The 26115-nt window shown below is 58.6% G+C and overlaps 1 protein-coding gene across 4 annotated transcripts in view; it reads left to right on the forward strand.

Moving 5' to 3' along the window:
- Positions 1-26115, forward strand: part of MYH14 (myosin heavy chain 14) — a 45482-nt gene that overhangs the window by 16581 nt on the left and 2786 nt on the right. For all 4 annotated transcript variants that reach the window (XM_036747431.1, XM_036747432.1, XM_036747429.1 and 1 more), the window contains 27 exons: positions 382-500; positions 1160-1312; positions 2110-2283; positions 2389-2562; positions 4480-4594; positions 5323-5513; positions 6922-7043; positions 7717-7786; positions 7933-8093; positions 8480-8588; positions 9406-9537; positions 10278-10484; positions 11211-11348; positions 11578-11701; positions 12360-12531; positions 12919-13131; positions 13898-14042; positions 16430-16636; positions 17213-17317; positions 17652-17804; positions 18701-18949; positions 19629-19841; positions 19989-20201; positions 20415-20576; positions 23003-23131; positions 23983-24071; positions 24216-24339. In XM_036747431.1, coding sequence (XP_036603326.1) covers positions 382-500; positions 1160-1312; positions 2110-2283; positions 2389-2562; positions 4480-4594; positions 5323-5513; positions 6922-7043; positions 7717-7786; positions 7933-8093; positions 8480-8588; positions 9406-9537; positions 10278-10484; positions 11211-11348; positions 11578-11701; positions 12360-12531; positions 12919-13131; positions 13898-14042; positions 16430-16636; positions 17213-17317; positions 17652-17804; positions 18701-18949; positions 19629-19841; positions 19989-20201; positions 20415-20576; positions 23003-23131; positions 23983-24071; positions 24216-24339 — 4163 coding nt within the window. The remainder of the gene's footprint in view (positions 1-381; positions 501-1159; positions 1313-2109; positions 2284-2388; positions 2563-4479; positions 4595-5322; positions 5514-6921; positions 7044-7716; positions 7787-7932; positions 8094-8479; positions 8589-9405; positions 9538-10277; positions 10485-11210; positions 11349-11577; positions 11702-12359; positions 12532-12918; positions 13132-13897; positions 14043-16429; positions 16637-17212; positions 17318-17651; positions 17805-18700; positions 18950-19628; positions 19842-19988; positions 20202-20414; positions 20577-23002; positions 23132-23982; positions 24072-24215; positions 24340-26115) is intronic.

Genomic DNA, 26115 nt, shown 5'->3' on the forward strand with positions numbered 1-26115 from the left:
CACAGGAAGGCATATGAGAACAGATAAAGAGAGAAGTATGAGAAAATAGGAACATGATGGTGGTGATGGTGTCAGTGGAAAGAACAAAGATGCTGAAATGCTGTATGATGAGCCCAGAGAAGGTTGTTGGGTAGATGGGACCTTTCTTGGCTGAATGGCTCGCTTTCCTTTTAAAATTCTTGTTGAAAGAGGGGGAGGAAAAGGTTATGGGTAAACCAAAGAGCTCCATTTTTTTTAAAAAGATACATGTAAATAATAAAATCTTAGGCAAAGAAAAGAGCAAATTCTCCCCTTAGGCATAATCATGAAAGATTTCTCTCCATCCATTTTCCTCTAAGAAGGCTCAAGACCTTAAGCCACTCCTTCCTTCCTCCCTGATAGCGGCCCAGAAACTCTGCCGTCTGCTGGGTTTGGGGGTGACCGATTTCTCCAGAGCCCTGCTCTCCCCCCGCATCAAGGTTGGTCGAGACTATGTGCAGAAGGCTCAAACCAAGGAGCAGGTACTGACCTGGGGTAGGCAGAGGGAGGGGGATGGTTGAAAAAGGGCCACCCTGGGGAACTGGGAGGGAGGGAGATAGGAAAGGGAGGAGTGCGTGGGGGAGAAGAGCTGACCTCTGGTCAGGGTGAGGAAGAATTTCCTCCCCAATGTGAGCCTTCCCATCATGGTATGAGCTGCCTGAGGAAGAAGGGAGAAGCTGTGACTGAGCGCTTGTGAGGGGTGTTGTGGGAAGAGATTCCTATTTGGCTAGGGGTCGAACAAATGCCCTCTGAGAATGTCTTTCTCCTTTCTGCTTCTAACCCCTCAGTGTCCTCCACTCAGTCTCTTTTCACCCCCTATCTCTGCCTCTGTCTCTGCCTCGGTCCCATCTCTCCCCTTGTCTGTGTCCCCCTCCTCCTCTCCGTTGCCTTCTCTCACCTACCATCTGTCCCATCCCCCCTCCCATCTCTATCCCTTTCCCAGGGTCTCTCTCTGTCCCCATCGCTGCCTGTGGCTGAGGGGAGCCCTCCCAGGTTGGGGGTGGGGGTTGGCTCAAAAGGCCTCTCAGGGCCTGTGTGGCTCAGGGTCCCTCTGATGGCTCCTTGCCTTCGGTCACAACCCAGTTGTGGCCCCTGACTCCATCCTGCCTCCAACCTTTCTGGGCCCTCCTCTTATGCACAGGCTGACTTTGCCTTGGAAGCCTTGGCCAAAGCCTCCTATGAGCGCCTCTTTCGCTGGCTTGTGCTCCGCCTCAACCGGGCCCTGGATCGAAGTCCTCGCCAGGGGGCCTCCTTCCTGGGCATCCTGGACATCGCCGGCTTCGAGATCTTCCAAGTGAGACTTTGACCTTCTGCTGCCCTTTACCGTGCCCCCTCTTCTGGACTTTCTCCTTCTCCCCTACCCACCTGTTCCTCTTGAAAGGAAGGCTGCTAGATGGTGCACTGGTTAGGGCACTGAATGTGGAGTCAGGGTGACCGAAGTTCAGATCTTGCCACTTACTAGCTGTATGACCCCGGGCAAGTGACTTGCCTTCTCTGCAAGCCTCAGTTTCCTCATCTGTGAAACTGGGCACCCACCTCCCAGAGTTATTGCATCAAGTGAGACAATATCTGCAAAGTCTCGCAAACCTTAAAGTCATTATCATCACTACCCTCTCCGCCTGGGTCTCTTTCCCCCATCACTTGGCCTCCTCCCACCCCAGCCTCACCAGCCTGACTGAGCCGGCGTGTGTCCTCCCTCCGAGGCCCTCCTCTGTAGTGTTTGTCCTGTAGCAGTCCTAGGGACGCGATCCTCGTCTTCATGCTACATTGGGGCAACTAAGGGGGAAGGGGGCCCGGCCTGGCTGTCTAGCCCCGCCCACTGTCTGGCCCTGCCCACCTGTCCAGACTCTCTCCCTGACCAGCCCCCGTCCATCTGTCCTGCCCAGCCCCACCCACTCCCTGGCCCTGCCCACCTGCCCAGCCCCGCCCACTCCCTGACCCGGCCCACCTGCAAGCCCCGCCCCCATCACCTGGCCCTGCCCACCTGCCCCGCCCACTCCCTGGCCCTGCCCACCTGCAAGCCCCACCCACTCCCTGACCCTGCCCTCCTGCCCAGCCCCGCCCCCTCACCTGGCGGGCACCTCTTTGCAGCTGAACTCCTTCGAGCAGCTGTGTATCAACTACACAAACGAGAAGCTGCAGCAGCTCTTCAACCACACCATGTTCGTGCTGGAGCAGGAGGAGTACCAGCGCGAGGGCATCCCCTGGACCTTCCTGGACTTCGGCCTCGACCTGCAGCCCTGCATCGACCTCATTGAGAGGCCTGTGAGCGCCTGCCGCTGCTGGGGGGGAGGGGAGGAGGAGGGAGGGAAGAGGGCCTGCTTGAGGGGGCTCCCGACTCGCTGACCCCTATGCCCGGCCTCCCCCCAGGCCAACCCCCCGGGCCTCCTGGCCCTGCTGGACGAGGAGTGCTGGTTTCCCAAGGCCACAGACAAGTCTTTCGTGGAGAAGGTGGCCCAGGAGCAGGGCGGCCACCCCAAGTTCCAGCGGGCCCGGCAGCTGAGAGACCAGGCAGACTTCAGCGTGCTGCACTATGCGGGGAAGGTGCGTGGGAGTGTGGGCACGCATGAACGTGTGGGTGTGCATACAAATGTGTGTGCGTGTGTACGTGTGTGCACATACATGTGTGTGTGCATGACTGTGAAAGTGCTTGTGTGCACATAAATGTACGTGCGTGTGTGCGTGTTGTAAATGTGCGTGTGCATGACTGTGTGAATGTGTGTGTGCACATAAATGTACGTGCGTGTGTGCGTGTGTGTAAATGTGCGTGTGTGCATGACTGTGTGAATGTGCGTGTGTGCACATAAATGTACGTGTGTGTGCGTGTATGTAAATGTGCGTGTGTGCATGACTGTGTGAATGTGCGTGTGTGCACATAAATGTACGTGTGTGTGCGTGTGTGTAAATGTGCGTGTGTGCATGACTGTGTGAATGTGCGTGTGTGCACATAAATGTACGTGTGTGTGCGTGTGTGTAAATGTGCGTGTGTGCATGACTGTGTGAATGTGCGTGTGTGCACATAAATGTACGTGTGTGTGCGTGTGTGTAAATGTGCGTGTGTGCATGACTGTGTGAATGTGCGTGTGTGCACATAAATGTACGTGTGTGTGCGTGTGTGTAAATGTGCATGTGTGCATGACTGTGTGAATGTGCGTGTGTGCACATAAATGTACGTGTGTGTGCGTGTGTGTAAATGTGCGTGTGTGCATGACTGTGTGAATGTGCGTGTGTGCACATAAATGTACGTGTGTGTGCGTGTGTGTAAATGTGCATGTGTGCATGACTGTGTGAATGTGCGTGTGTGCACATAAATGTACGTGTGTGTGCGTGTGTGTAAATGTGCGTGTGTGCATGACTGTGTGAATGTGCGTGTGTGCACATAAATGTACGTGTGTGTGCGTGTGTGTAAATGTGCATGTGTGCATGACTGTGTGAATGTGCGTGTGTGCACATAAATGTACGTGTGTGTGAGTGTGTGTAAATGTGCGTGTGTGCATGACTGTGTGAATGTGCGTGTGTGCACATAAATGTACGTGTGTGTAAATGTGCGTGTGTGCATGACTGTGTGAATGTGCGTGTGTGCACATAAATGTACGTGTGTGTGCGTGTGTGTAAATGTGCATGTGTGCATGACTGTGTGAATGTGCGTGTGTGCACATAAATGTACGTGTGTGTGCGTGTGTGTAAATGTGCGTGTGTGCACATAAATGTACGTGTGTGTAAATGTGCGTGTGTGCACATAAATGTGCGTGTGTGTGTAAATGTGCGTGTGTGCATGACTGTGTGAAGGTGCATGTGTGCACATAAATGTACATGCGTGTGTGCGTGTGTGTAAATGTGCATGTGTGCACGACTGTGTGAAGGTGCGTGTGTGCACATAAATGTATGTGTGTGCGTGTGTGTAAATGTGCGTGTGTGCATGACTGTGCGAATGTGCATGTGTGCACATGAATGTGTGTGTACATAACTGTGTATGAAGGTGCGTGTGTGCACATAAATGTGTGTATGCATGACTGTGTATGAAGGTGCGTGTGTGCACATAAATGTACGTGTGTGTAAATGTGTATGTGTGCATTATTTGTGTGCGTGTGCGTGTGCACATAAATGTGTGTACGTGTGTACATGTGTGTGAGTGTGTGCATACATGAATGGGGGGGCGTGGGCATGTGGTATGCCAGGGTGCCCCCCAGCAAGTTCCATTCTACTTGCAAGGAGCGTATGTGTGTGTGTGGGCGGGGGGGGGGACGTCTGCAAATGAAGGAGAGGCCAGTGATGGTCTATGGGAGTGAGACCAAGAGCCCAATTAGGGACAACCCTCACCCCCACCTCATTTCATACTACCGTCCAAGGTAGGGCCAGAAGTTCAATCCCTACCAGACTGAGCCTGAGAGGCAGGAGCCTGGTGGCTTCCTGGAGAGTGTGAGGCCTGACATCTGCCCTGTCTCCCCCTCCTCTCCACAGGTGGATTATAAGGCCAACGAATGGCTGATGAAAAACATGGACCCACTGAATGACAGTGTGGCTGCTCTCCTGCACCAGAGCACGGACAAGCTCACGGCGGAGATCTGGAAGGACGGTGAGGACGGCCAGAAGGATGCCCCACCCCATCCCAACCTGTAGGTCCTGTACACCCTGCCATGCTGGCCTCAAGAGAGGCTGAACTTTTAGAAAGAACCCTCCAAAATCAGGTGCCTGGCCATCAGTAGCCCTGGGGCAGGAGGCTTAGGAGCCAGACATGGGCAGGGGCTTTGTGTGTGACTGTATGTCCTCTACCACTTGGGGCTGACCTCGACCTTCCCCCCTCCCTCCCAGTATTCCTCCTTCCTTCCCTACCCATCCATCTCCCTCTCCCTCTCCCTCTCCCTCTCCCTCTCCCTCTCCCTCTCCCTCCCTCTCCCTCTCCCTCTCCCTCTCCCTCTCCCTCTCCCTCTCCCTCTCCCTCTCCCTCTCCCTCTCCCTCTCCCTCTCCCTCTCCCTCTCCCTCTCCCTCTCCCTCTCTCTCCTTGCCCATCTCTCTGTCTCTCGTTGTGTCTCCCTGTCTCTGTCTTTCTGCCTGTCTCTTTCTCTCTCCCTCTTTCCTCCATCTCTGGGAGTGAACCCCCCACCCCAACACCACTCCTCTTGACAACTACCTTCCTCCCCCAAATACTCCCCTCCCATCTCCCAGTAGCCCACCTCAGGGTTATCCTATAACCAAAATCACTTTCTCTGGGTGCCTCCCTGGCCCCCGCCCTGCCCTCTGGGGTGACCCCTGCCCCTCCTAGGCCTCCCTGACCCCTGTCTCTCTCTGGCCCGGCCTTGCAGTGGAGGGCATTGTGGGCCTGGAACAGGTGAGCAGCCTCGGGGATGGGGGTGCGCCCGGTGGACGCCCACGCCGAGGCATGTTCCGGACAGTGGGTCAGCTGTACAAGGAGTCCCTGAGCCGGCTCATGGCCACACTGAGCAACACCAACCCCAGCTTTGTGCGCTGCATCATCCCCAACCATGAGAAAAGGGTGAGCACCCTGGGCCCTCCTGCCACCCTGGACATGGGCTTCTTGCTCCCAGCTCCTGCTCAGAGCCTGGCACACAGCAGTAGCTTAATCCATGCTTTTAGAACTCACCTGTAAATACCCATTTCCCCCAGGTTCAAGAAGTAGAGGAGCAAATGCTAGACTTGGAGTCAGGAGCCCTGTGTTCAAATCCTGTCCCTCCTCTTTCATACCTATCAGGGTAGGACTGGAAAGTCTTTAAGACCCCTTCCTGCTCTGAGTGAGTACCCACCCTACCACTACCTCCCCTGCTCCTGTTCCTGTTCACCACCACCCTTTGGTTCTTCAGTCTGTCAGGTCCCAGGGACTCTCTGGAGCAGCTACAACTTGTTGAGCTTGGGGTCCACTAAGAGCCCCATCTCCATTTTACATGACCTGTTGTAGTAATAGGACTGATAGCTAGCATGTATGTGGCACTTTAAGCTCTAAAAGCAAGAGGCTTTCCGCAGTTTATCTCATTTTAATGTCTAATGAGGCTTCCTTAGTCTTTGGCTGTGAAGCTAATTTTTGGAACCCAAAAGTAAGATGACATTTGTTTTGACTGGAATTGATCATCATAGCTTCAGCCTTACATCCCAGCTGGATGCACTTTTGATGGCCATCCTCCCATGCTCCAGGACCTCCTCACACAATACACAGCAGGCCTCTAAACCCGCCCATGAACCACAAGTACATTGTGGACCATCTGTGGGAGGAGGGGCAGAGGGCCCTGACCACCAAGGGAGCAAAGGCTGACCAAGAGATCAGGGCAAGGAGGAGGGAGAGGGGGAAGAAGAAAAGAAGGAAGAGAAGAAGAGGGAGAAAGAGAAGGGGGAAGAAGAAGAAGAGGAGGGGAGGAAGAAGAAAAGGAAGAGAAGAGGAGGAGGGAGAAAGAGGAGGGGGAGGAAGAAGAAGAAGAGGAAAAGGAGGAAGAGAAGAGGAGGAGGGGAAAAGAGGAGGGAGAGGGGAAAAGAAGAAGAAGGGAAGAGAAGAGGAGAAAGGAGAAAGAGGAGGGGGAGGAGGGAGGAAGAAGAGGGGGAGGAAGAAAAGGAAGGGAAGAGGAGGGAGAAAGAGGAGGGGGAGGATGGGAGGAGGGACAGGAAGAAGAAAAGGGAGGAGAGGAGAAAGAAGAAAAGGAAAAGGAAGAAGGGGGAAGAAGGAGAGGAGGAGAGGGAGAGGGAGGAAGAAGAAAAGGGAGTAGAGGAGGAAGAAGAAAAGGAAAAGGAAGAAGGGGGGAAGAGGAAGCGGAGGAGGAGAGGGAGAGAAAGAAAGAAGAAAAGCAGGAGGGAGCTGTCCAAGGTTATGTAGCTGGACCTGATGCCTAGTGAGGTTTTGCCAGGGGCTCTCTTCCCCCAGGCCCCCTGCTCTGGCCTGACTTGCTCTCCTCTCCCAGGCAGGGAAGCTGGAGCCCAGGCTGGTGCTGGACCAGCTGCGCTGTAATGGAGTCCTGGAGGGTATCCGCATCTGTCGCCAGGGCTTCCCCAACCGAATCCTGTTTCAGGAATTCCGGCAGAGGTGAGCAGTGGGCCAGGGCGAGCTGGAGCAGAGGGAAGTGGCTGGTGGGAGGCTGTCTGGAATCTGGTTGGGAGAAGAGGGGATGCTCTTCGTGGTCATCCCGAGGATGGCTGGGGCAAGAATGGAAGCTGATCTAGCCAGCTTGGGGTGCCAGAGGGTGGGATAACAGGAAGATCCAAGCCTGCCCCTCTCTGGGAAACCTGTTCCTTGGCCCTCGACGGGCAGCCTTCCTCGAGAACCCTTGCAACGTCTCGTCTCTGTGGGAATTGTCACCCTTGGGAGACAGATCCGGGAGGGGGAAGAGGGACTCTCCCACCCCCCCCCCACCCAGCCTCAAATGACAGAGTTGGTCCAAATAGGGAGTTGCCTGCTGGGCTAGGTTGGCTACCCTCCTTCCTCACCTGGTCCCTCTGCCTGAGACCCGAAGTCCTTGCTCTGGGCTCAAAGCTTCCTAATTATGGCTCCCCTAGGCAGAATGTACCCACCTTGAGGGAGGGCCTACCTCGAGGTGGGTGTATTGGATGGCCGATCACCAGGCCAGAAGGAGCTAGTCCCACTTGCCATGGAATGGGGGCGGGGCCACAGGTGCCCAGCCTTCTCTCCTCTGAGTACACCTCACCGTCCCTCACCTCCCGTCCCCTCTCGCTCATCTGCTCATCTGCTCATCCGGCAGGTATGAGATCCTGACTCCCAACGCCATCCCCAAGGGCTTCATGGACGGGAAACAGGCTTGCGAGAAAATGGTAAAGAGTTGGGGGGGGACTGGAGAGGCGGGGCTTGGGCAGGGTATGAGCATGGAAGGGCGGGGCTGGAGCCTGGAGGGCTGCGCTGGGGTCTCCCCTACCTCCCCTGCTTCCCCTGCTCACTCTCCCCACGCTCCCCACCCCAGATCCAGGCCCTGGAACTCGACCCCAACTTGTACCGTGTTGGCCAAAGCAAAATCTTTTTCCGGGCCGGTGTCCTGGCCCAGTTGGAGGAAGAGCGGGACCTCAAGATCACAGACATCATCGTGTCCTTCCAGGCGGCCGCCCGAGGATACTTGGCCCGAAGGTAGGCAGGGAAGGCTGGCTTTGCTAGGGATGCCCTGGCCCAGGGCCCCTTTCTGCCCTTGAAGGGCTCCCCACAGGCAGCTGACCCCCCCAGGGGCCTCCCCACTTTCTGAACCAGGGCCCCAGTGGGGAAGGGAAGGATGTAGGCCAATGCTGTATGATAAGGGGCCTGGGAGACTTGGGCTGGAGTCTATCGAACGAACAGGCAGCTCACAACCTTATCTGACCTCAAGTAGCCTTCATCTTGTTTCAAAGTTGGGCATTAAACGAGATGGCCTTCTGTGCCGCTGGGTGCCCCCCTTGCTGCCAGGTGCCCCCTGTGCTGCCGGGTGCCCTCCCAGGGCCTCTGTGGACATCTGGACTGAGCCAGCTCTCCCGGGCCCACAGGGCTTTCCACAGGCGGCAACAGCAGCAGAGTGCCCTCCGCGTGATGCAGCGGAACTGCGCTGCGTACCTCAAGCTCCGCCATTGGCAGTGGTGGCGCCTCTTCACCAAGGTGAGGGGCCGCCCTATCCCGCCACCCCCGGGGGAATCACCCCCATTGCACATGGAGGAAACTGAGGCTTGGCAGATGGCAGGAACAGAGGCAGGATGGGAGCTTGGCTTTTTCCGCTGTCCCTCTGTCTGTCCCCAAGTCCAGCCCCAGCGCTTATCCCTTTGTGGGGGGATGGAGCTCCTGGTGCTGGTGGGCAGCACAGGGATTTGTGACTGATCACATGCTCTCCAGGTGTCGGTACAGGCTGCCCCCGCCCCAGGCTGCCTTCTCAGTTCTCTTCTTAGCTGGTAGAGGATGTGCACCACTGTTCCTCCCACCTTCTGCCCTCTGCCCCCTGCCCCTCGCCAGCTGAGGGAGCCGCCCCCCCCCCCCGAGGTGACCTGGCAGCCCCTCTGTACGTATTGTGCATGTGCCCAGTTCCGCCCATGCGTTGTTGGCCCCTTTAGAACATAAACCCCTGCAGGGCGGGTCTAGCTTAGCCCAGCGCCTGGTGCTTCATTAATGCTTGGTGGTCAATTGGCTAGAATTTGGGACTTCTGAATCTAACCCTGGGAGGGCTCTTAGAGCCCTTCCCCCTCTCACCATCATTTCACAGGTGAGCAAACTGAGCCCAGAGACAGGAAGAGCCATGCCCAGAGGGTAGATGGGGGAGGAGTCCTTTAACTACCCCCACTCTTTTTTTTTTTCCTTTCCCAAGTATTGCCCCATGCTGGGTATGGGCTCTCAAAGCCTGGCCTACCCGGCCCTTCTCCCACAGCAGGGTCCCTCCTCTCTGCCCTCCTGCCCCCCTCCCTGAGGCTCTTCTGACCTTCCCCAGGTGAAGCCACTTCTTCAGGTGACCCGCCAGGATGAGGTGCTCCAAGCACGGGCCCAGGAGCTCCAGAAGGTACAAGAGCTACAGCAGCAGAGTGCCCGGGAGCTGGACCAGCTTCAAGGCCGAGTGGTCCAGGTGAGGTACAGGGTGGAACCTGGGCCCCCTTCCCCTCACAGTCAGAGTGACCAGGAGAGGTAGTGAGCTCTCCATCCCCAGAGGGATGAGCTTGGGCCCCTTCCCCTCCCTGTCAGAGTGACCAGGAGAGGTAGTGACTTCTCTATCTGTGGAGGGATGCAGTCTGGGTGCCTCAGGCTGGGCCAGAATGGTAGGACCACGGCAGAGAGATGGCAGGGGACGGACAGGCCTTCCAGCCAAGCCCCATCTGGCAGATGGAGAGAGAACAGCATGGAGGCTATTGGGTGGGAATCACTGGACAGAGACAGAGAGAGGATAGGGAAGGACAGAGACCTTGCATGCCATAGGGAGCCCTGGGAGGTTCTTAAACAGAGAGGGGGTGTCGTTTCACCCTGAGTTTGTCAGGGTGTGACTGTGCATGTGTGGTGGCGTGTCCAGGGCTGTGTGTGATCCTGCGTGTACATGGGCATAGGGAGGATTCAACAATGGAGAGAGGGAGACTGAAGGGGTGGGAAGGAGGGGTCGCCAGGGAAGGCTTCAGAGGAGAGTTTCCAAAGTCAGTCTCAGGGTCAGGGGAGAGGCTGGAACCCAGCGCATGTGTAAGAAAGGGGAGGGCGATGAGGCCAGAGAAGCCAGGGCCCCCTTGTTCAGAGTCTGGAATGCCAGGATCAGAGGGCAGTGCCCCAGGGCTAGTGGACCCACCAGCTCCTTGACCTTTGCTCCCCTGCCCCCTCGTTCAGCTGGAGGAGGAGAGAGCCCGGCTCTCAGAGCAGCTACGGGCAGAGGCTGAGCTGTGTGCTGAGGCTGAGGAGACCCGGGGCCGCCTGGCAGCCCGGAAGCAGGAGCTGGAGACTGTGGTGGGCATGCTGGAGGCCCGGGTGGGCGAGGAAGAGGAGCGTAGTGTGCAGCTGGAGACAGACAAGAAGCGGCTGCAGCAGCACGTGCAGGTGACCGGCTCAAGTCCTGCCTCTGAGACAAACTTTCTGTATGACCTTGGCTTGGTTACTTGGCCACTCACTGCTCTGGAAGAAGGTCCCTACTTGCACTGGTCGAGGAATTTTCCTCACCTGGGAGCTCCCTTCAATCCCTCTCCTTGTCTTTCTTCTTATTGGATGGGCATGATGGGTACAACTCACATTTGATGGGCATGGCACCTATGGGATGAGTATAGCCAGTATGACCCACATTTGATGAGTGTGGCCCATATGGGATGGGTGCAGTCAGTATGGCCATATGTGAAGGGTGTGGCCCTTATGGGGAGGGTACAGCCAGTATGGCCTGTATGTGGAGGGCATGGCCCATATGGGATAGGTTATGGCTGTGGCCCATGTGGGATGGGTATGGCCAGTAAGGCCGTATGTGAAGGGTGTGACCCATATGAGGTGGGTATAGCCAGCATGGCCCTTATGTTATGGATGTGGCCCATGTGGGATGGGTATGGCCAGTACAACCTGTACCCATTGGGTGTGGCCTGTGACCATGACCCAGTGGAATAGAGGGTTCAGTTGCATCTAGAAAGCCTGAATTAGGCCCCTGCTGCATCCAGAGCCCTGCAGTCAGAGCTGGTCCGTCCATAAGGTGGAAGTCAGCTGCCCAGGTACAGGGGTGCTGCAGAGGCAGGCGGCCAGCGGCCCATATGCCTGCGGTGACTCCCCTTACTCTCCCCACCTCAGGAGCTGGAGCAGCACCTGGAGGCAGAGGAGGGGGCCCGGCAGAAGCTGCAGCTAGAGAAGGTGACAACTGAGGCGAGGCTGAAGAAGATGGAGGAGGACCTCCTGCTGCTGGAGGACCAGAATGCCAAGCTGGGCAAGGTGGGCCCTGGGCGAGGGAGAGAGGGGAGGAGGTGGGCCATGGGCCCTGCCCCTTGCTGGGTCTCACCTTACTTCTCTGTAAGATGAAGGGGTTAAATAGGTTGTCACTGAGGCGCTCAGGGCACCAGACAGAGAATAGCCCCCTTGAAAGGTAGTGAGCTCCCCGTCACTGGAGGCTCAGGCGGGGCAGGGGAGACCCTCTGAAGCAAGCTTCTCCCTGCAACCCCAGGAGCGGCGGCTGCTAGAAGAACGTCTGGCAGAGTTCTCGTCTCAGGCAGCTGAGGAGGAAGAAAAGGTGAAGAGCCTTAATAAACTCAGGCACAAATATGAGGCCATGATGGCGGACATGGAAGGTGAGGCCTGCCATGCCATACACAAATATGCCTCCCCTGACATGCCGTGTTCTGTGTCCTGAGGTCTCCTCCAGCTCTGACATTCCACGTTCCATGTCCTGAGGTCCCCCCCAGCTCTGACATTCCATGTTCCGTATCCTGAGGTCTCCCCCAGCTCTGACATTCCATGTTCCATATCCTGAGGTCTCCCCCAGCTCTTACATTCCACGTTCCGTGTCCTGGGATCTCCCCCAGCTCTGACATTCCACGTTCCATGTCCTGAGGTCTCCCCCAGCTCTGACATTCCACATTCTGTATCCTGAGGTTCCCATACCCCAGTTCTGACATCCTGTGTTAGTTCTATGCCCTGAGTTCCCCCTGCCCCAGCTCTGACATTCCTGTCATTTCCGCCTAATCTTCCCCCCCCCCAACCCCAAGCATTTCCTCCAAACTCTGAGGAGTTGATGGGGCCAACCGTGCCCTCCTCTTCTGTCTCCTGTGCCATGGCAGTGGCCAGCCTGGTTATGCCTGACTTTGGGCAGCTCCTGCTGGGACCCTGCTTTATGGGCTCCACCTCAGTTCCCACAAGCCAGTCCATGTTCCTGTGGATCCCCAGAATTCTGGTGTGGAAAGACCCTTCCACACCCTCACTGCTACCCCCTATGCCCCTCCCCTGCAGAGCGACTCAAGCTGGAGGAGAAAAGTCGCCAGGAGCTGGAGAAGACCAAGCGGCGCCTGGACGGGGAGAGCTCAGAGCTGCAGGAGCAGATGCTGGAGCAGCAGCACCGTGCTGAGGAGCTCCGGGCCCAGCTAGGCCGCAAGGAGGAGGAGCTACAAGCTGCCCTGGCCAGGTGGGCAGCCAGGCCCTCCCCCTGGGGACTCTGAGCCCCTCTCAGTGACCAGTCCCCACCTCCAGGGACCCTAAGACACCCCCCAGCCACCGGCCCCCCACCCTGAGACTCCTCCCCATCATCTGCCCTTCAGAGACCCTGAGAGCCCCCTCCCTAGCCACCCTCAGGTATACCTTCACCAACCACCTCTGGTACCCAAGGCTCTGCTTTGAACAGGCTTTGCAGCCTCTTCCTAGCCTAAGTGTCTAGAGGGCCCTCAGGGTGCCCCTGCCTGAAGCTGGACCCCACTCCCCAAAATCCGAGCCCAGGGACTCCCCAGTCCAAGCTGAGTGGCTGTCAGCCTGATCTCCCCCCAGAGCCATTCAGTGCCCTCCCCTCTCCTCCCAGGGCTGAGGAGGAGGGTGGCGCCCGGGCCACGCTGCTCAAGTCCCTCAGAGAGGCCCAGGCGGGGCTGGCCGAAGCCCAGGAGGACCTGGAGGCTGAGCGGGCAGCGAGGACCAAGGCTGAGAAGCAGCGGCGAGACCTCGGGGAGGAGCTGGAAGCCCTCCGGGGGGAGCTCGAGGACACCCTGGACTCCACCAATGCCCAGCAGGAGCTCCGGTGAGAGTGCGCACTAGGGGCCTTTCTGGGACCCTGGGCAAGTCCCCACCTTTGGAAAATGGGCTCAAGGGGCATAAACGGAGAGGCCTGGGTTTGAGTCCTGGCTGTGGCACCCTGGGCCAAGTTCCTTCCTCTCTCTGGGCCTCCAGTCCTGCCTGGCCAATGATGAGAGTAAGGCCCTCCTTTGTTGTGCCTGCCCTGGGGAGCTCCTGCAGGGGACAGGCTGATGCTGATACCCACTGATAGGGAAGCAGCGCCCTCTGGAGAACTTCTCTGGAGGAGGTGGCATTGGAGCTGCGCCGTGATGGCGAGCAAGAATGATCTTGGCACGGGTTAGGGCAGGGACAAACGCTTGGAAGTGGGAGGTTTGTGTCAAGGCTGGAAAGGAGAGGGGAGATCCAGTTTGGGAGGGGGGAAGGTGCCCTGGCACTACTCTGTGTGGTGGGGGGTCCATGACCAGGCTTATGCAGGAGGCTGGCGTCCCCGGAGGCCTGGGGGAGGGGAGGGCAAGGGGAAGCCTGCTGTTCCAGCACGAGCTTTCCAGCCCACCCAAAGCCCAGGTCTGTCTCTGACCATCTGCTGTGAGACCTTCCTCCCCAATCCAAGAGATGGGAGTGAATTTCTTGAGTATAAAACTTGAAACTGATCCCTTGGCCCTGGGCAGGCTGCCTCCACCTTGCAGTCCTCCCAGTGGTATGGGGTCCTCCATGTGCCTGGCAAGGCACTGATGGAGACTGGGCGGGGGGGCCCTTTTTTCACTCTCCAGGACCAAGCGGGAGCAAGAAGTGTCGGAGCTGAAGCGGGCGCTGGAGGAGGAGACGCGCAGCCATGAAGCTGCTGTGCAGGAGCTGCGGCAGCGTCACGGCCAGGCCCTGGGCGAGCTAGGTGAACAGTTGGAGCAGGCACGGCGGGTAAGAGCAGCTGGCGCAGTGCCGTGCCCTCCCCCAGCTCTGCTCTGGCTCACCAGTGACCCACCCGAGCAAGCCTCTAAGCGAGGGCTTGATGGCTGCCCTTCTGGCCTTAGCCTGGGAAGCCTCTGCTGGCTTGGACATTTGTCACTTGGCTGGGCCCCCCTCTCTCCTTCCTCTGGAGAATCGATTCCCCATTGGGGTCCCTAGAAATGGCCATTGGTTCTCATGGTCTGAAAGCTAGGGCCTGAGAAATGGTCCAAGGTCGTCTTCAGCTATTAGATTCTCCTGCCTCACAGAGACATGCTTCTGAGGCTCCTCCAGCCACATCCCTGGAAAAGACTGGGCCTCACTGGAGGAATGTGGTCCTGAGCAATGGGTCTGAGGTTCTGATGACCATCGTCTGGGACACAGCCTCTCTCAGGGCACAGAGTACTACATCTGGGCTCAGGAAGACCCGAGTTGAAATCCTGCCACAGCCTGGTGGCTGTGTGATCCTTGGCCAGTCACTTAATCTCTCTGCCTCAGTTTCCTCACCTGTAAAATGAAGGGGTTGGACCCAGTGGCCTCTGAGGTCACTTCCAGTTCTAAATGTATGACCCTGTGATTTCTCTCTCTCTCTCTCTGTCTGTCTCTCTGTCTCCTCTCTGTCTGTCTCTGTCTCTCTCCCCTCACTCCCCTCTTTCTCTCTTTCTCTGTCTCTCTGTGTCTCCCTGTCTCTGTCTCTCTCTGTCTCTCTCCTCTGTCTGTCTCTGTCTCTCTCCCCTCCCCCCCGCGCTCTCTCCCCTTTCTCCCCCTTTCCTCTCTCTCTCTGTCTCCCTCTCTCTCTCTCTCTCTCTCTCTCTGTCTGTCTGTCTCTGTCTCTCTGTGTCTCCCTGTCTCTCTCCTCTCTGTCTGTCTCTGTCTCTCTCCTCTGTCTCTCTCCCCTCCCCCCTCCCCTCTCTCCCCCCTCCTTTCTCTCTCTCTCTCTCTCTTCCTCTCTCTCTCTGTCTCTGTCTTTCTGTCTCTGTCTGTCTCTGTCTCTCTGTGTCTCCCTGTCTCTGTCTCTCTCCTCTCTGTCTGTCTCTGTCTCTCTGTCTCTCTCTCCCTCCCTCCCTTCCTCTCTCCCCATCCCTCCTTCCCTCCTTCTTTCTCTTCCCCTTCTCCTCCCCCTTCTGGCTCTGTCTTTCTGTCTCTGAACTGAGCCACAGATAAGCATTGACTCTGTCCTCACCGCTCTGACAAATGTGTGCGACCTGTCAGGCCAGCTGGAGGGAGGAGGACACTCCCTCTGCCTCCAGCCTGCTGGCTTAGGCCTGAGCCTCCCAAGCAGGAATCCCCTCAGGGCTGGTCCCCAAATGCAGGAAGCACTTTCAGTGTCCAGATCCCTGATTCCATCAGGACATGGCCCTCCCTGTGGAGGAAACCCCTCCACTGAGACATGTAGGTCCCCTCTGCAGTGAGCTGGCCCTAGGGGCTGCAAAGTGCTTTTTCCTGCTGATGCTGAGAGGCAGAGAGGGTGGGCAAGAAAACAGCCTGGGAGGACAAAGCAGCTTGCCTGAGGTCACACGGCTGGGATTTGAACCCAGGTCACTGGACACCAAGGCCCTGGACTAATCCACCAATCAGTGTGCATTTCTTCAATCTCTGCAGCGTGCCAGGCTGGGCACTGGGCACTGGCATATGGCGCAGAGTCCTGTCCTAATGCAGCTTACATTGGGCGTACACATCAAAACAGACACAAACACATACAGTGGAAATGGGGGTGGGAGGGCTCGTATAGGAGGCAGCCCTAAAGCTGAGCTTGGAAAGAAACCTGGGCTTGGTTCTAAGAGGCAGAGGCAAGGAGACAGTCTTCCAGGCATAAGGCACAGCCTGAGTAAAGGCCCGGGAGTAGGAGATGGAGTGGCGTGTATGAATGGGAGATCTCAGTGGCCCTCTAGGTCATGGGGCCAAACTAAACTGTACCCCAGGATTCCTGCCGGCCACCGGTGGCTTAGAAACCACTGGCATATATGGATGTCTTTTTATTAATATATCAGCACATTAAAATCAGAGAGGAGTGACATTTGACTGTAGTTGGGGCCACCCTCACTGGACAGCTCCTATCCCCCCTCCTTCCTCATGAGATTGTGGTCTTGGTGTGGACCAAACAGCTGATAAATGGCAGAACCAGGTCTTGAACCTGCATCTTCCAATTCAGAGACAAGGTGAGAGTGGAGGGCCCGAGGACCTGGGTTTGAGTCCTGCTTTGGGTACTTTGCAGCTGCATGGTCCTGGTAAATCCCGTCACCTCTCTCTGGCGTTTTATGTGTAAAATGGGTGCCTACTGCTCCGGGTTGTGGAGGGACACAACCTGCAGCCCTTCCAGGGCTCGGCCCAGGATCTGATGCTCTGCCACCTCCCCACAGGGCAAAGGCGCCTGGGAGAAGACCCGCCTGGCCCTGGAAGCCGAAGTGTCCGAACTGCGGACCGAGCTGAGCAGCCTGCAGGCCTCGAGGCAGGAGGGCGACCAGCGGCGTAGGCGACTCGAGACCCAGCTGCAGGAGCTGCAGGCCCGGGCTGGCGATGGCGAGCGCTCCCGGGCTGAAGCGACTGACAAACTGCAGAAAGCCCAGGTGAGCCTGGCCACGGCCGAACGCGGCCTTCGGGGAGGGGACGTGGCAGGGGGTCCCTGGCCTTCAGGCCTCTGGTGCCAAGCCGAGTGCCTTACGTGGGAACTGCATGGATGGTCAGCGTCTGCGAGTGCCAGGGCCCGAGAGACCCGGCGGGGCCAGCATGGTCCAAAGCGGGACCCAGTGAGGCCAGTGTGGGCCGGAGCAGGATCCACCTCCAGGGCTGTTCTTCAGTCAGTCAATCCACTGCCCTGGCAGTGAGGCAGAGCCCGCCCTCAGGAAGCTCAGGCTGCCCAGGTGTTTGGGCCACTCCTCGGCACTGTCCTGGTTCCCTTCCCTCTATTCTCCAGATTACTGGCATCCTTAGAAAGGACTAGATAACAGCTGCACAGGCGCCCCCCCCCCCTTTTTAGACCTCTCTTTGCTTCAGTTTCCCCAAGTGCGGAAATGGGAAGGAGGGGATCAGGCTTCTCCAAGACCTCCTCCTCCACCCCTTCCGGATGCGGATGAGTAGGGAGGGAAGGGAGGGGCAAGGGCAGCAGAGGGCGTTGACAGGGAGTCTCTGTGCCTCTCTCTCAGGCCGAGCTGGACAGCGTCTCGGGGGCCCTGAGTGAGGCCGAGTCCAAAGTGATCCGCCTGAGCAAGGAGCTGAGCAGCGCCGAGGTCCAGCTCCATGACACCCAGGTAAAGGAAGGGGGCCGGGCACTGCCACCTGCTCACCAGCAGCTTGCCTTCCCTCTGAAACAGCTGGGTCACCTCGGACAAGTCTCCTCCCCCGTCTAGGCCTTGTGACCTCTGGGTCCCCTCCCCCTGGTCCTGCATCAGCCCGGGACCCCTCCTCTCTAAAATCAGGAGGGACTCAGGCTAGGCCAACTTGGAACTCCTGTGGCCCTTTACCTCATTCCCTCCCTCCGTCCATTTGTCCATCCATCTGTCTGTCCCCAGCCCTCCCCCAGTGCCCATCTCCACTGCTCCTTCTTCCTTCTCTCCCACCCGCCATCCATCTGTCTGCCCCCAGGAGCTCCTGCAGGAGGAGACACGGGCCAAGCTGGCCCTGGGGTCCCGGGTCCGAGGGCTGGAAAGCGAGGCCGCTGGGCTGCGGGAGCAGTTGGAGGAGGAGGCCGCAGCCAGGGAGCGAGCCGGGCGGGAGCTGCAGACAGCCCAGGCCCAGGTGACCTGGGATGGAAGGGCAGGCTGGGAAATGCCCTGGGTGGGGCTGTCTGGGGGGTACACCTGTCAGTGATTGCCTTAGGGGTTTGAGAGAGGGACTATGGTTGTCCAAAGCAGCAGGGCCTGGCTTGAGGGAAGATGTCACAGGTGGTTTGGGCCCCAAATGGAGCACACACCCGCTGCAGGGCTAAAGAGAGGGGTCAGGGCTGGATGGGCGAGCTAAGAGGTGGTAGGGTCAGGGTCACAGCCACAGAAGCGGATGAGAAGATCCAGAGAAGGCTGATAGAAGCCCAAGACCATCCATGTTGGCCTAGTGGGAAGACGGTGAAGAGGAGGAGGGCAGTGGACCCCAAAACTAGAGGGAGAAAGAGTGAGGGAAGTGGCCCTGGCTGACAGCCCCCTCGGTCTGGGAGAGGAGGGGATAGGGAAGGTGCCGTAGGAGAAGCCTCACCTAAGACCTCAGCGGCCACCTAGTCCTACCCACGTATGAAGGGAATTCTCACAAGGACATTCTAGACAAGTGGTCATCCATCTTGGTGCGAAGAACCTGAGGGGGCCATGGCCCAGGCTAGAGCCCGCCGGGGGTGAGGGAGGACCAGAGCTGGGATGGGGGGAGAGGGAAGAGAGAGGCTCGGAGCTCAGGACAGATTGATGGGATGGCCAGAGGGTCCGGAGCTGGGGAGGAGGGGATCACTGGCTGACATGCCCGTGGCCACAAGTGCAGAGAGAAGGAAGGAGCCCTGGAGGCCCCCCAAAGTGAGGATCAGGAGAAAGATGAGAGGGGCATCAGGACAGAGCCTGAGGTGCGGGAGGGGCTGGCTGCCCACCATGAAGAAGTGCAGGTCTCAAGCTTCTGGGGCCAAGCACTGAGGGTTCAAGGTGACTCCTGTTCCCCAGCTGTCGGAGTGGCGGAGGCGGCAGGAGGAAGAGGCGGGAGCCCTGGAAGCCGGAGAGGAGGCCCGTCGCAGGGCGGCCAGAGAGGCGGAGGCCTTGGCCCAGAGGCTGGCTGAGAAGACGGAGGTAGCTGAGCGTCTGGAGCGGGGCCGACGGCAGCTGCAGCAGGAGCTGGACGATGTCTCTATGGACCTGGAGCAGCAGCGGAACCTCGTCAGCAGCCTTGAGAAAAAACAGAAGAAGTTTGACCAGGTACCTGGGTAATGGAATGAGGAGCCTCAGAGCCAGAAGTGACTAGGGACCCCTGCTTGGAGACCTCCAGTGCTGGGAGGCTCACCTCCTGCAGAGGCAGGTCAGGTTGGGGAATGCAGACCCCACACTCCACGCCCGGGCAAGAATCCCTGCCAAGTCAGGCCTAACCTGGCTTCTCTGCCTTCTGGGCCACCCCCTGGCCCAGAGCACTTGTTCCTCAAGTCAAGTGAGCAGACATTCATGCAGTACCTACTGTGTGTGCTGGGGATAGAAAGAGGCAAGAACTCAGTCCTGGCCCCAGAGGAGCTCCCGGCCCTGCCAGCGGTGATGAACAAACGAGCTTGAGCTGGAGAAATCGGGGGTCCTGTCCGAAGGAAGGAGAAACGGGGGATAGTAGCACAGAAGCCCTCTCTTAGTCAAGGGGCATGGACTGTCCATCAGTGCCCAGGAGGGGCCAGGCCCTGGGAGTTGTTTTTAGTCCTGACCTGGATCTTCATGAGCATGGACATTCTGTTCATCTGGGCCTTGGCACGATGTGGCCCAGAGAGGGCCAGGGACCAGCCCCAAGCTTCAGGCTCTCTGGGCTCCTGCAGCTGCCCTTTGTCCTTCTCCTCATCGTGGGACCATCCATGTTTCCTCCTCCTCATCCCTGTGGGGGCTTGTATCTCTTTCTTATCAGCTCCTGGCAGAGGAGAAGGCAGTGTCCCAGCGGGCAGTGGAGGAGCGGGAGCGGGCAGAGGCTGAGGGCCGGGAGCGCGAGGCCCGGGCCCTGGCCTTGGCCCGGGCCTTGGAGGAGGAGCGTGAAGCTCGAGAGGAACTGGAGCGGCAGAACCGGGCCCTCCGGGCAGAGCTGGAGGAGCTGCTGAGCAGCAAGGACGACGTGGGCAAGAGCGTAAGGCAGGGCCCGCCTGCCCCCAGTCCCTTCCTGTCCCCCTAGGTTCTCAGTTTCTTCTCCCCGCCTCTGCCTCCCCCCTGCCCCAGGCCCCTGGGCTCCCTCTCTGCCTCCCCCAGCCTGGCCCCCACTCGCCCATCTCCCCAGGTGCATGAAATGGAGAGAGCCCGCCGGGCAGCAGAGCAGGTAGCAGCCGACCTTCGCACTCAAGTGACTGAGCTAGAGGATGAGCTGATGGCCGCTGAGGATGCCAAACTTCGCCTGGAGGTGACGGCTCAGGCGCTGAAGGCTCAGCATGAACGGGAGTTGCAGGGCCGGGATGAGGCTGGCGAGGAGAGGAGGCGGCTGCTGGCCAAGCAGGTGGGGCTGCAGGCTGTGAGGCCCCCAAGGGAGGGGGGAGCCCCTCCAAGGAGGGGGGAGGCCCCGAGGGAGTGGGGAGGTCTCTCAAGGAGGGGGAGGCCCTGAGGGAAGGGGGAAGTCTTCAGGGAAGGGGGAGGCTCCCCAAGGAGCAGGGAGGAGGCCTGACTGGCCCCAGAGGGCTGACCTGCCCCTTGCCCATCCACCTTCCGTTAGTTACGGGATGCTGAGGTCGAGAGAGATGAGGAACGGAAACAGAGGGCCTTGGCCATGGCCGCCCGCAAGAAGGCCGAGCTGGAGCTGGAGGAGTTGAAGGCCCAGGTGGGCTCTGCAGGCCAGGGGAAGGAGGAGGCCATGAAGCAGCTACGGAAAACACAGGTGAGCACGGGGCTATGGCCAGGGCAGCAGGGAGGGGAGGAGCAGGTGGCTGCTGACCTTGGCACTCAGGTGACAGTGGAGGATGATGCCAAGGCATCTAATTGGTCTACAAGAATTGATTTACTTTATTTTATCTTTCCTGAATTTAATGATCCCCGCCCCCCTCCATTGCATACCCAAAGTAGAACAGAAAAAGAGCAAATGGGAATATTGCATCTAGCTTACAGGCATTTATTAAGCACCTACTGTTTACCAGGCACCACTGAGTGAGAGGGATGCAGTCCTAGTTTACATTATGATGGGAGAGGAGGAGTCACCACTGACTCAAAAAAAGAAATTCCTGCTCCCCCCACCCCAACACTTTCTTCTGCTCCCATGCTCTCAGCCTTTCTTTCTCTCTTTGGCATGGCATAGAAGACTTTCTTTGGGGGGCAAGGGTCGCCCTAAATGCCTCTGAGGTTCCTTCCACCTCTGAGATGCTCAGATTCTGTAACTAAGGCTAGACCAAGGAGGTTTGTGGCCCCACAGTTGTTGGCCTGTGTCTCCATTCTGGGCCCCAGAGTTTCAGATTTGTGGACAGAAGCCATCTCTTTCTGGAACCATCTGGAAAGAGTCCCAGACTGGAAGGCCAGGGCTGGGGTCCTGGATCCCTCTTTGCCTCTGGCCTACTGTATGGTCCTGGATCAGTCATTCCAGCAGGTGCATTTATTAAGCATCTGTTATGTGCCAGGGAGCGCAGTGACCAAGGTGAGGCAGCCCCGCCTCCAGGGAGCTTCCAGCTAATGGTGCCTACAAGGTACATGGAGGGGATGGAGCCTCTGGGCCTCACCTAGGATGGATATGCTGATGCGTACACCATCAGCCTCCTGAGAGCTCTTGTCTGGGGCTGGTGGCAAGTTATGGGAACCTTGTACTGAACCCTCCCCCCAGGTGTCTGCCCAGCTCCCCCTGGCCTGGGGGCTCTCAGTGTCCAGGGAAGGGGCCTCCCAGGGCCTGGCTGAAGGGAGGCCTCTCTAAGTCATCCACAGAGATGGGTCGTCAGACCTCTGCTCCAAGGGCTACCTTCACTCCTGGGAGCAGCTCCTGATCCCAAGCCCAAATGAGCCCGTTGGGGCTGAGCAGAGAGCCCACCTGACCTCCCCTCCTGCAGCTGCTGTCCAGCTTTGCCAGAATCGGGCTGGTAGACAGCCTGACCAGGCCCTCTGCAGGGGCACCATTTTCTTTGTCCCCAGTTCTTAGCAGGGGGACTAATAAATGTTTGTTGACTGACTAGTCACTGACTGACTCAAAGGGGTCTTGCTAAGCACCTACTCTGTGCCAGGTGCCGTACTAGACTCTGGAGAGACAGATACAACAGCAACACTTTTCCTGCTCTCAAGTGACTTATGTTCTCCTGTATTGGGGGCGGGGAGTGGCCTGTATTTGTACAGAGATGGTACGGAGCTGATGGTGCTGTATCAGCCCACACCTAGGCTGCCCATTTTCCCCTCTAACAATAATTTTCCCCTCTAATAATAATAATGATAAAGACAGGCAAAGCCTTTTACAAATACAAGCTCATTTGTTCCTCACAACAGCCCTGGGAGGCAAGTGCTATTATGATGCCCATTTACAGATGGGGAAACTGAGGTAGGCAGGTGCAGTGACTTGCCCAGGGTCACCCAGCTAGTAAATGTTGGAGGTCAGAAGTCTTCCTGACTTCAGGCCAGATGCCCTCTCCGTGGAGCCATCCACTGCCTCAAATACACTTCTGCCCTGAAAACCCTCTTATGCAGCCCACATGCCAATCCTGGCTCTGCCTCCGAGGGGCTGTGTGACCTTGGACAAGTCCTTTTCCCTCCCCTCAGGAACTCCCCGGGGCTTCCAGGGCCCCTCTTCATTCCCAAGGTGCTTCACTGCCAGCAGGAGGGGAAGGGTGGCTCTGAACTCCCGCCCCCTAAAGCTCGCCCCCCCCCCCACTCCTCACGGATGGCAGTCACAGTTCCCGAGTCCAGAACAGCTTTCTCACTGGTTCGGCACTCCAGAGATGACCTCATTGGACCCTCACAACGACCTGGGAGGCGCGGGCTTTTTAGGATCCCCACTGTACAGAGGGGGAAACTGAGGCTGAGTGCGCTCCCTCGACCTGGCTAAGAGGGTTGATGATGCTGGTCATTCCTGGGCTCTTTGAGGATGCCTTGCATTCATTTGGTTCCTCGGGGATGCAGAGATTTGCTTTTTAAGCTGGGGGTGGGGAGGAATGGCCAAAGCGCCTATGTTAGTGTGTGGCCTTCACTGTCCCTCATGCTACGAGGGCAGTTATATAGGACCCGAGTTCAAATTCCACCCGACATCAGGTCGCTCAGACCCCAAGGGTGAAGGCGAGGCGGGGCGGGCAGAGGCCGCGGGGGAAAGGGCTCTCGGCGAGTCTAAGGCCTTTCTTCCAGGCCCAGATGAAGGAGCTGTGGCGGGAAGTGGAGGAATCTCGGACTTCCAGGGAGGAAATCTTTGCCCAGAATCGGGAGAATGAGAAGAGGCTTAAGAGCCTAGAGGCCGAGCTGCTGAGGCTGCAGGAGGTGAGGAGGCTGCCCTGGACCCGCGGCGGGGAAAGCCGGAGATTCTGGGGAAGAGGCAGAGGAGGAGTCCCTGCCCCCTCGAAGCTCACCTTCCCGTGGGCGGACACCAGCGCTGGGCGCTAAGTAGGGGTCCGCCCGGAGAGGAAGCAGCTGAGATGAGCCTACTCAGAATGCATTCCAGGTGGGAGGTACAGCGTGTACGAATACATGCGTGGGGCTTGGAGATAAAGTGTAGGATTTGAGGAAAAGCTCGCGGAGCTCCTAGTGCCCGAGGGAGGCGAGTGTCCTAGGAGGCTGGAGAGCTTAGGAGGTTTCAGGGCTTCAGCCTAGAGTCAGCCCTGCCTCCTGCGGTGGGGGAGCAGCTGCATGCCCCTAGTCCAGGTGTGAGGGGAGTGTAAAGGGTCTGGACCCGGGTGGCGGCCGGTCCCCTGTGAGTGGGAGGCAAACGAGGAGAGAGCATTGTCCCCAAAACTGACCCGACGGGATAGAGGTGAAGACGGGGATGGGCAGCATCAGAAGACGGAGGGTCAGGGGGCTAAGACAAGGGGCTCCAATTTAGCACTGAAGGGATAGTGAGCCAAGGGGAAGTCCCTGAATGGGGCGCGGGAGCGCATATGGCGCAGATGGAGGGAGATGAGGCAGGGGTCCCTAAGCTCCTCGGAAGTACTCGCTGTTTGTAGAGCTGTGCAGAGATGAGGTACAGAGCAGGGCTCAGCGTGGGTCTGGCCCCTGGGGACCACAGTCCAGCAGGCGAGAGAAGGTCCAGCGCCAACTAACGCTGATGCCCGTGAAGATGGGCCGGCCGTGTCCGCCCGTGACATGGCCATGGCCCTTCTTCCCCTTGCCCGCAGGAGCTCGCGGCCTCGGACCGGGCCCGGCGCCAGGCGCAGCAGGATCGGGATGACATGGCCGATGAGGCAGCCAACGGGAACCTGGCCAAGTGCGTTTTCCACCACCACCACCCCCTCCCCCTCCCCAGCCCTAGTCCTTTCCAGGTGTGGGAAGGCCAGGGAAAGCCACGCCCAGGTCAGGGGTGGGGCTTAGTGAGGCGGCCCGGGCACTAACTTGCCTCCCTGCGCTCCAGGGCGGCCCTGGTGGAGGAGAAGCGCCTGCTCGAGGGGCGACTGGGCCAACTGGAAGAGGAGCTGGAGGAGGAGCATGGGAACCTGGAGCTGCTGAATGACCGCTACCGCAAGCTGCTGCTGCAGGTGGGCCAACCCGGGCCTCCTGGGCGATCTGACCCACCTCTCTGGCCCTCCCTGGCCAGGCCGCCCATTCTCCTGGACAGCTCTGCACCCTGCCTGGGTGTGATCTCCTTCCCCCGCCACACCCCGCCCACGGCAGGGGGTGAAGAAAGGGGCCCTCCCATTTAAGGGGGGAGGAACGAGCCTGCCCACCTAGGGGGAGAAACGAGCCCCACCCACCTAGGGGGAAGAACTAGCCCACAGAAACGAGCCCCACCCACTTAGGGGGAGGAACCAGCCCTACCCACTTAGGGGGAAAAACGAGCCCCACCCACCTGGGGGAACCAGCCCCACCCACCTGGGGGGAGGAACCAGCCCCACCCACCTAGGGGGAGGAACCAGCCCCGCCCACCTAGGGGGAGAAACGAGCCCCACCCACCTGGGGGAGGAACCAGCCCCACCCACCTAGGGGAAGAAAAGAGCCCCACCCACCTAGGGGGGAGAACTAGCCCCGCCCACCGGGGGAAGGCCCGCCCATTTAGGGGGAGGAACCAGCTCCACTTACCTAGAGGGAGGAACGAGGCCCGTCCACTGGACCTAGAGGCAGGGCGGTCGGCCTGTTCACCAGAAGATCATAGAAGGAGAGTTGGAAGGGGATCTGGAGGCCATTAATCCAATCTTTCCATTTTTGTAAAGGGAGAAACTGAGGCCCAGACTTAGCTAGGATAGCTAGTCAGCGTCTGGGGCAGGTTTGGAAGCCAGAGCTCCCTCCCAGCCCAGGACCTGACACTAGGCCCTGCTGCCCCCTTGGGGTTGGGGGTAGGGAAGGCATAAGGGGGGTGGGGTGGGGCAGGCCTGGGGTTTCACTGGGATAGGGAACCGCTAGGTGAGGAGACTCTACCAAAGACAGGACAGGGTGACACCTTCTCTGCAATGTACAGTTAGAGAGGCGGGTGGGGTACTGACAGGTTAAGTGTCTTGAACCCAGGTCTTCCTGGTGGCTCTAGGCTGGTGCTAGATCAAATGCCAAGGGAGTTTCTTATCCTGATAGAACCATAGGCCAGACCCACCCCAACACATGGAACAGCTCCCAGGCTCTGAGAGCTGGGAGCACCTTAGAGGCAGGTCACCTCCCCACCCCCATCTTGGAGAAACTCATCGGGACCGACTCCTCAGTGACTTTTCTAATGGAAGTCTTGCAAAGTCCTGTCCCAAGTCTGGATGCAGTCACAGCGACATGGCCTGGCCAGGGCACAGGGCAGGGACGCTGGTCCTCTTCCTCTCTCAGAACCCCAGGCTGTGCTGAGGCTGCTTAGCAATAGAGACTCCCCAATCCTCGGCCTTCAAGCAGAGACTGGCCAGGGGGTGATAGTCACCTCCGAGCCTTGGGGAGGGGGCAGGAGTTTCCTTCCAGTTCTTAAGTTCTGGCATTCTCGGCCTGGGTCTGCCTGGCTTCCAGCCCCCCACCTCCATGACCCCCACCTCCCCCCTGCTCAGGGTCCCAGCCACCCCTCATGCTCCTGCCCCCCTCTTTCGGGGTCCTTTCTTCCCCCGGGGTCCCGGCTCCCTCTATGCCCCAAGCCCCCATCTCCCCCTATGTTCCTGCCCCCTCGCACCCCCCTACCCCGCTCACGGTACCTGCTTCCCCCCAGCTCCACGACCCTGCCGCCCCCGCTATGCTACTGATCCCCTCCTCCCCGCGGTCCCTTCTTCCCCGGGGCCGCGTCTCCTGCCCCCTCCCGCCCCCGTGTTCCTTCCCCCCTCCTTTCTGGGGGCCCCGCCTCCTCCCATGCTCTTGCC

Source organism: Trichosurus vulpecula, chromosome 2 (genome assembly GCF_011100635.1).
Source record: "Trichosurus vulpecula isolate mTriVul1 chromosome 2, mTriVul1.pri, whole genome shotgun sequence".
NCBI lineage: Eukaryota > Metazoa > Chordata > Mammalia > Diprotodontia > Phalangeridae > Trichosurus > Trichosurus vulpecula.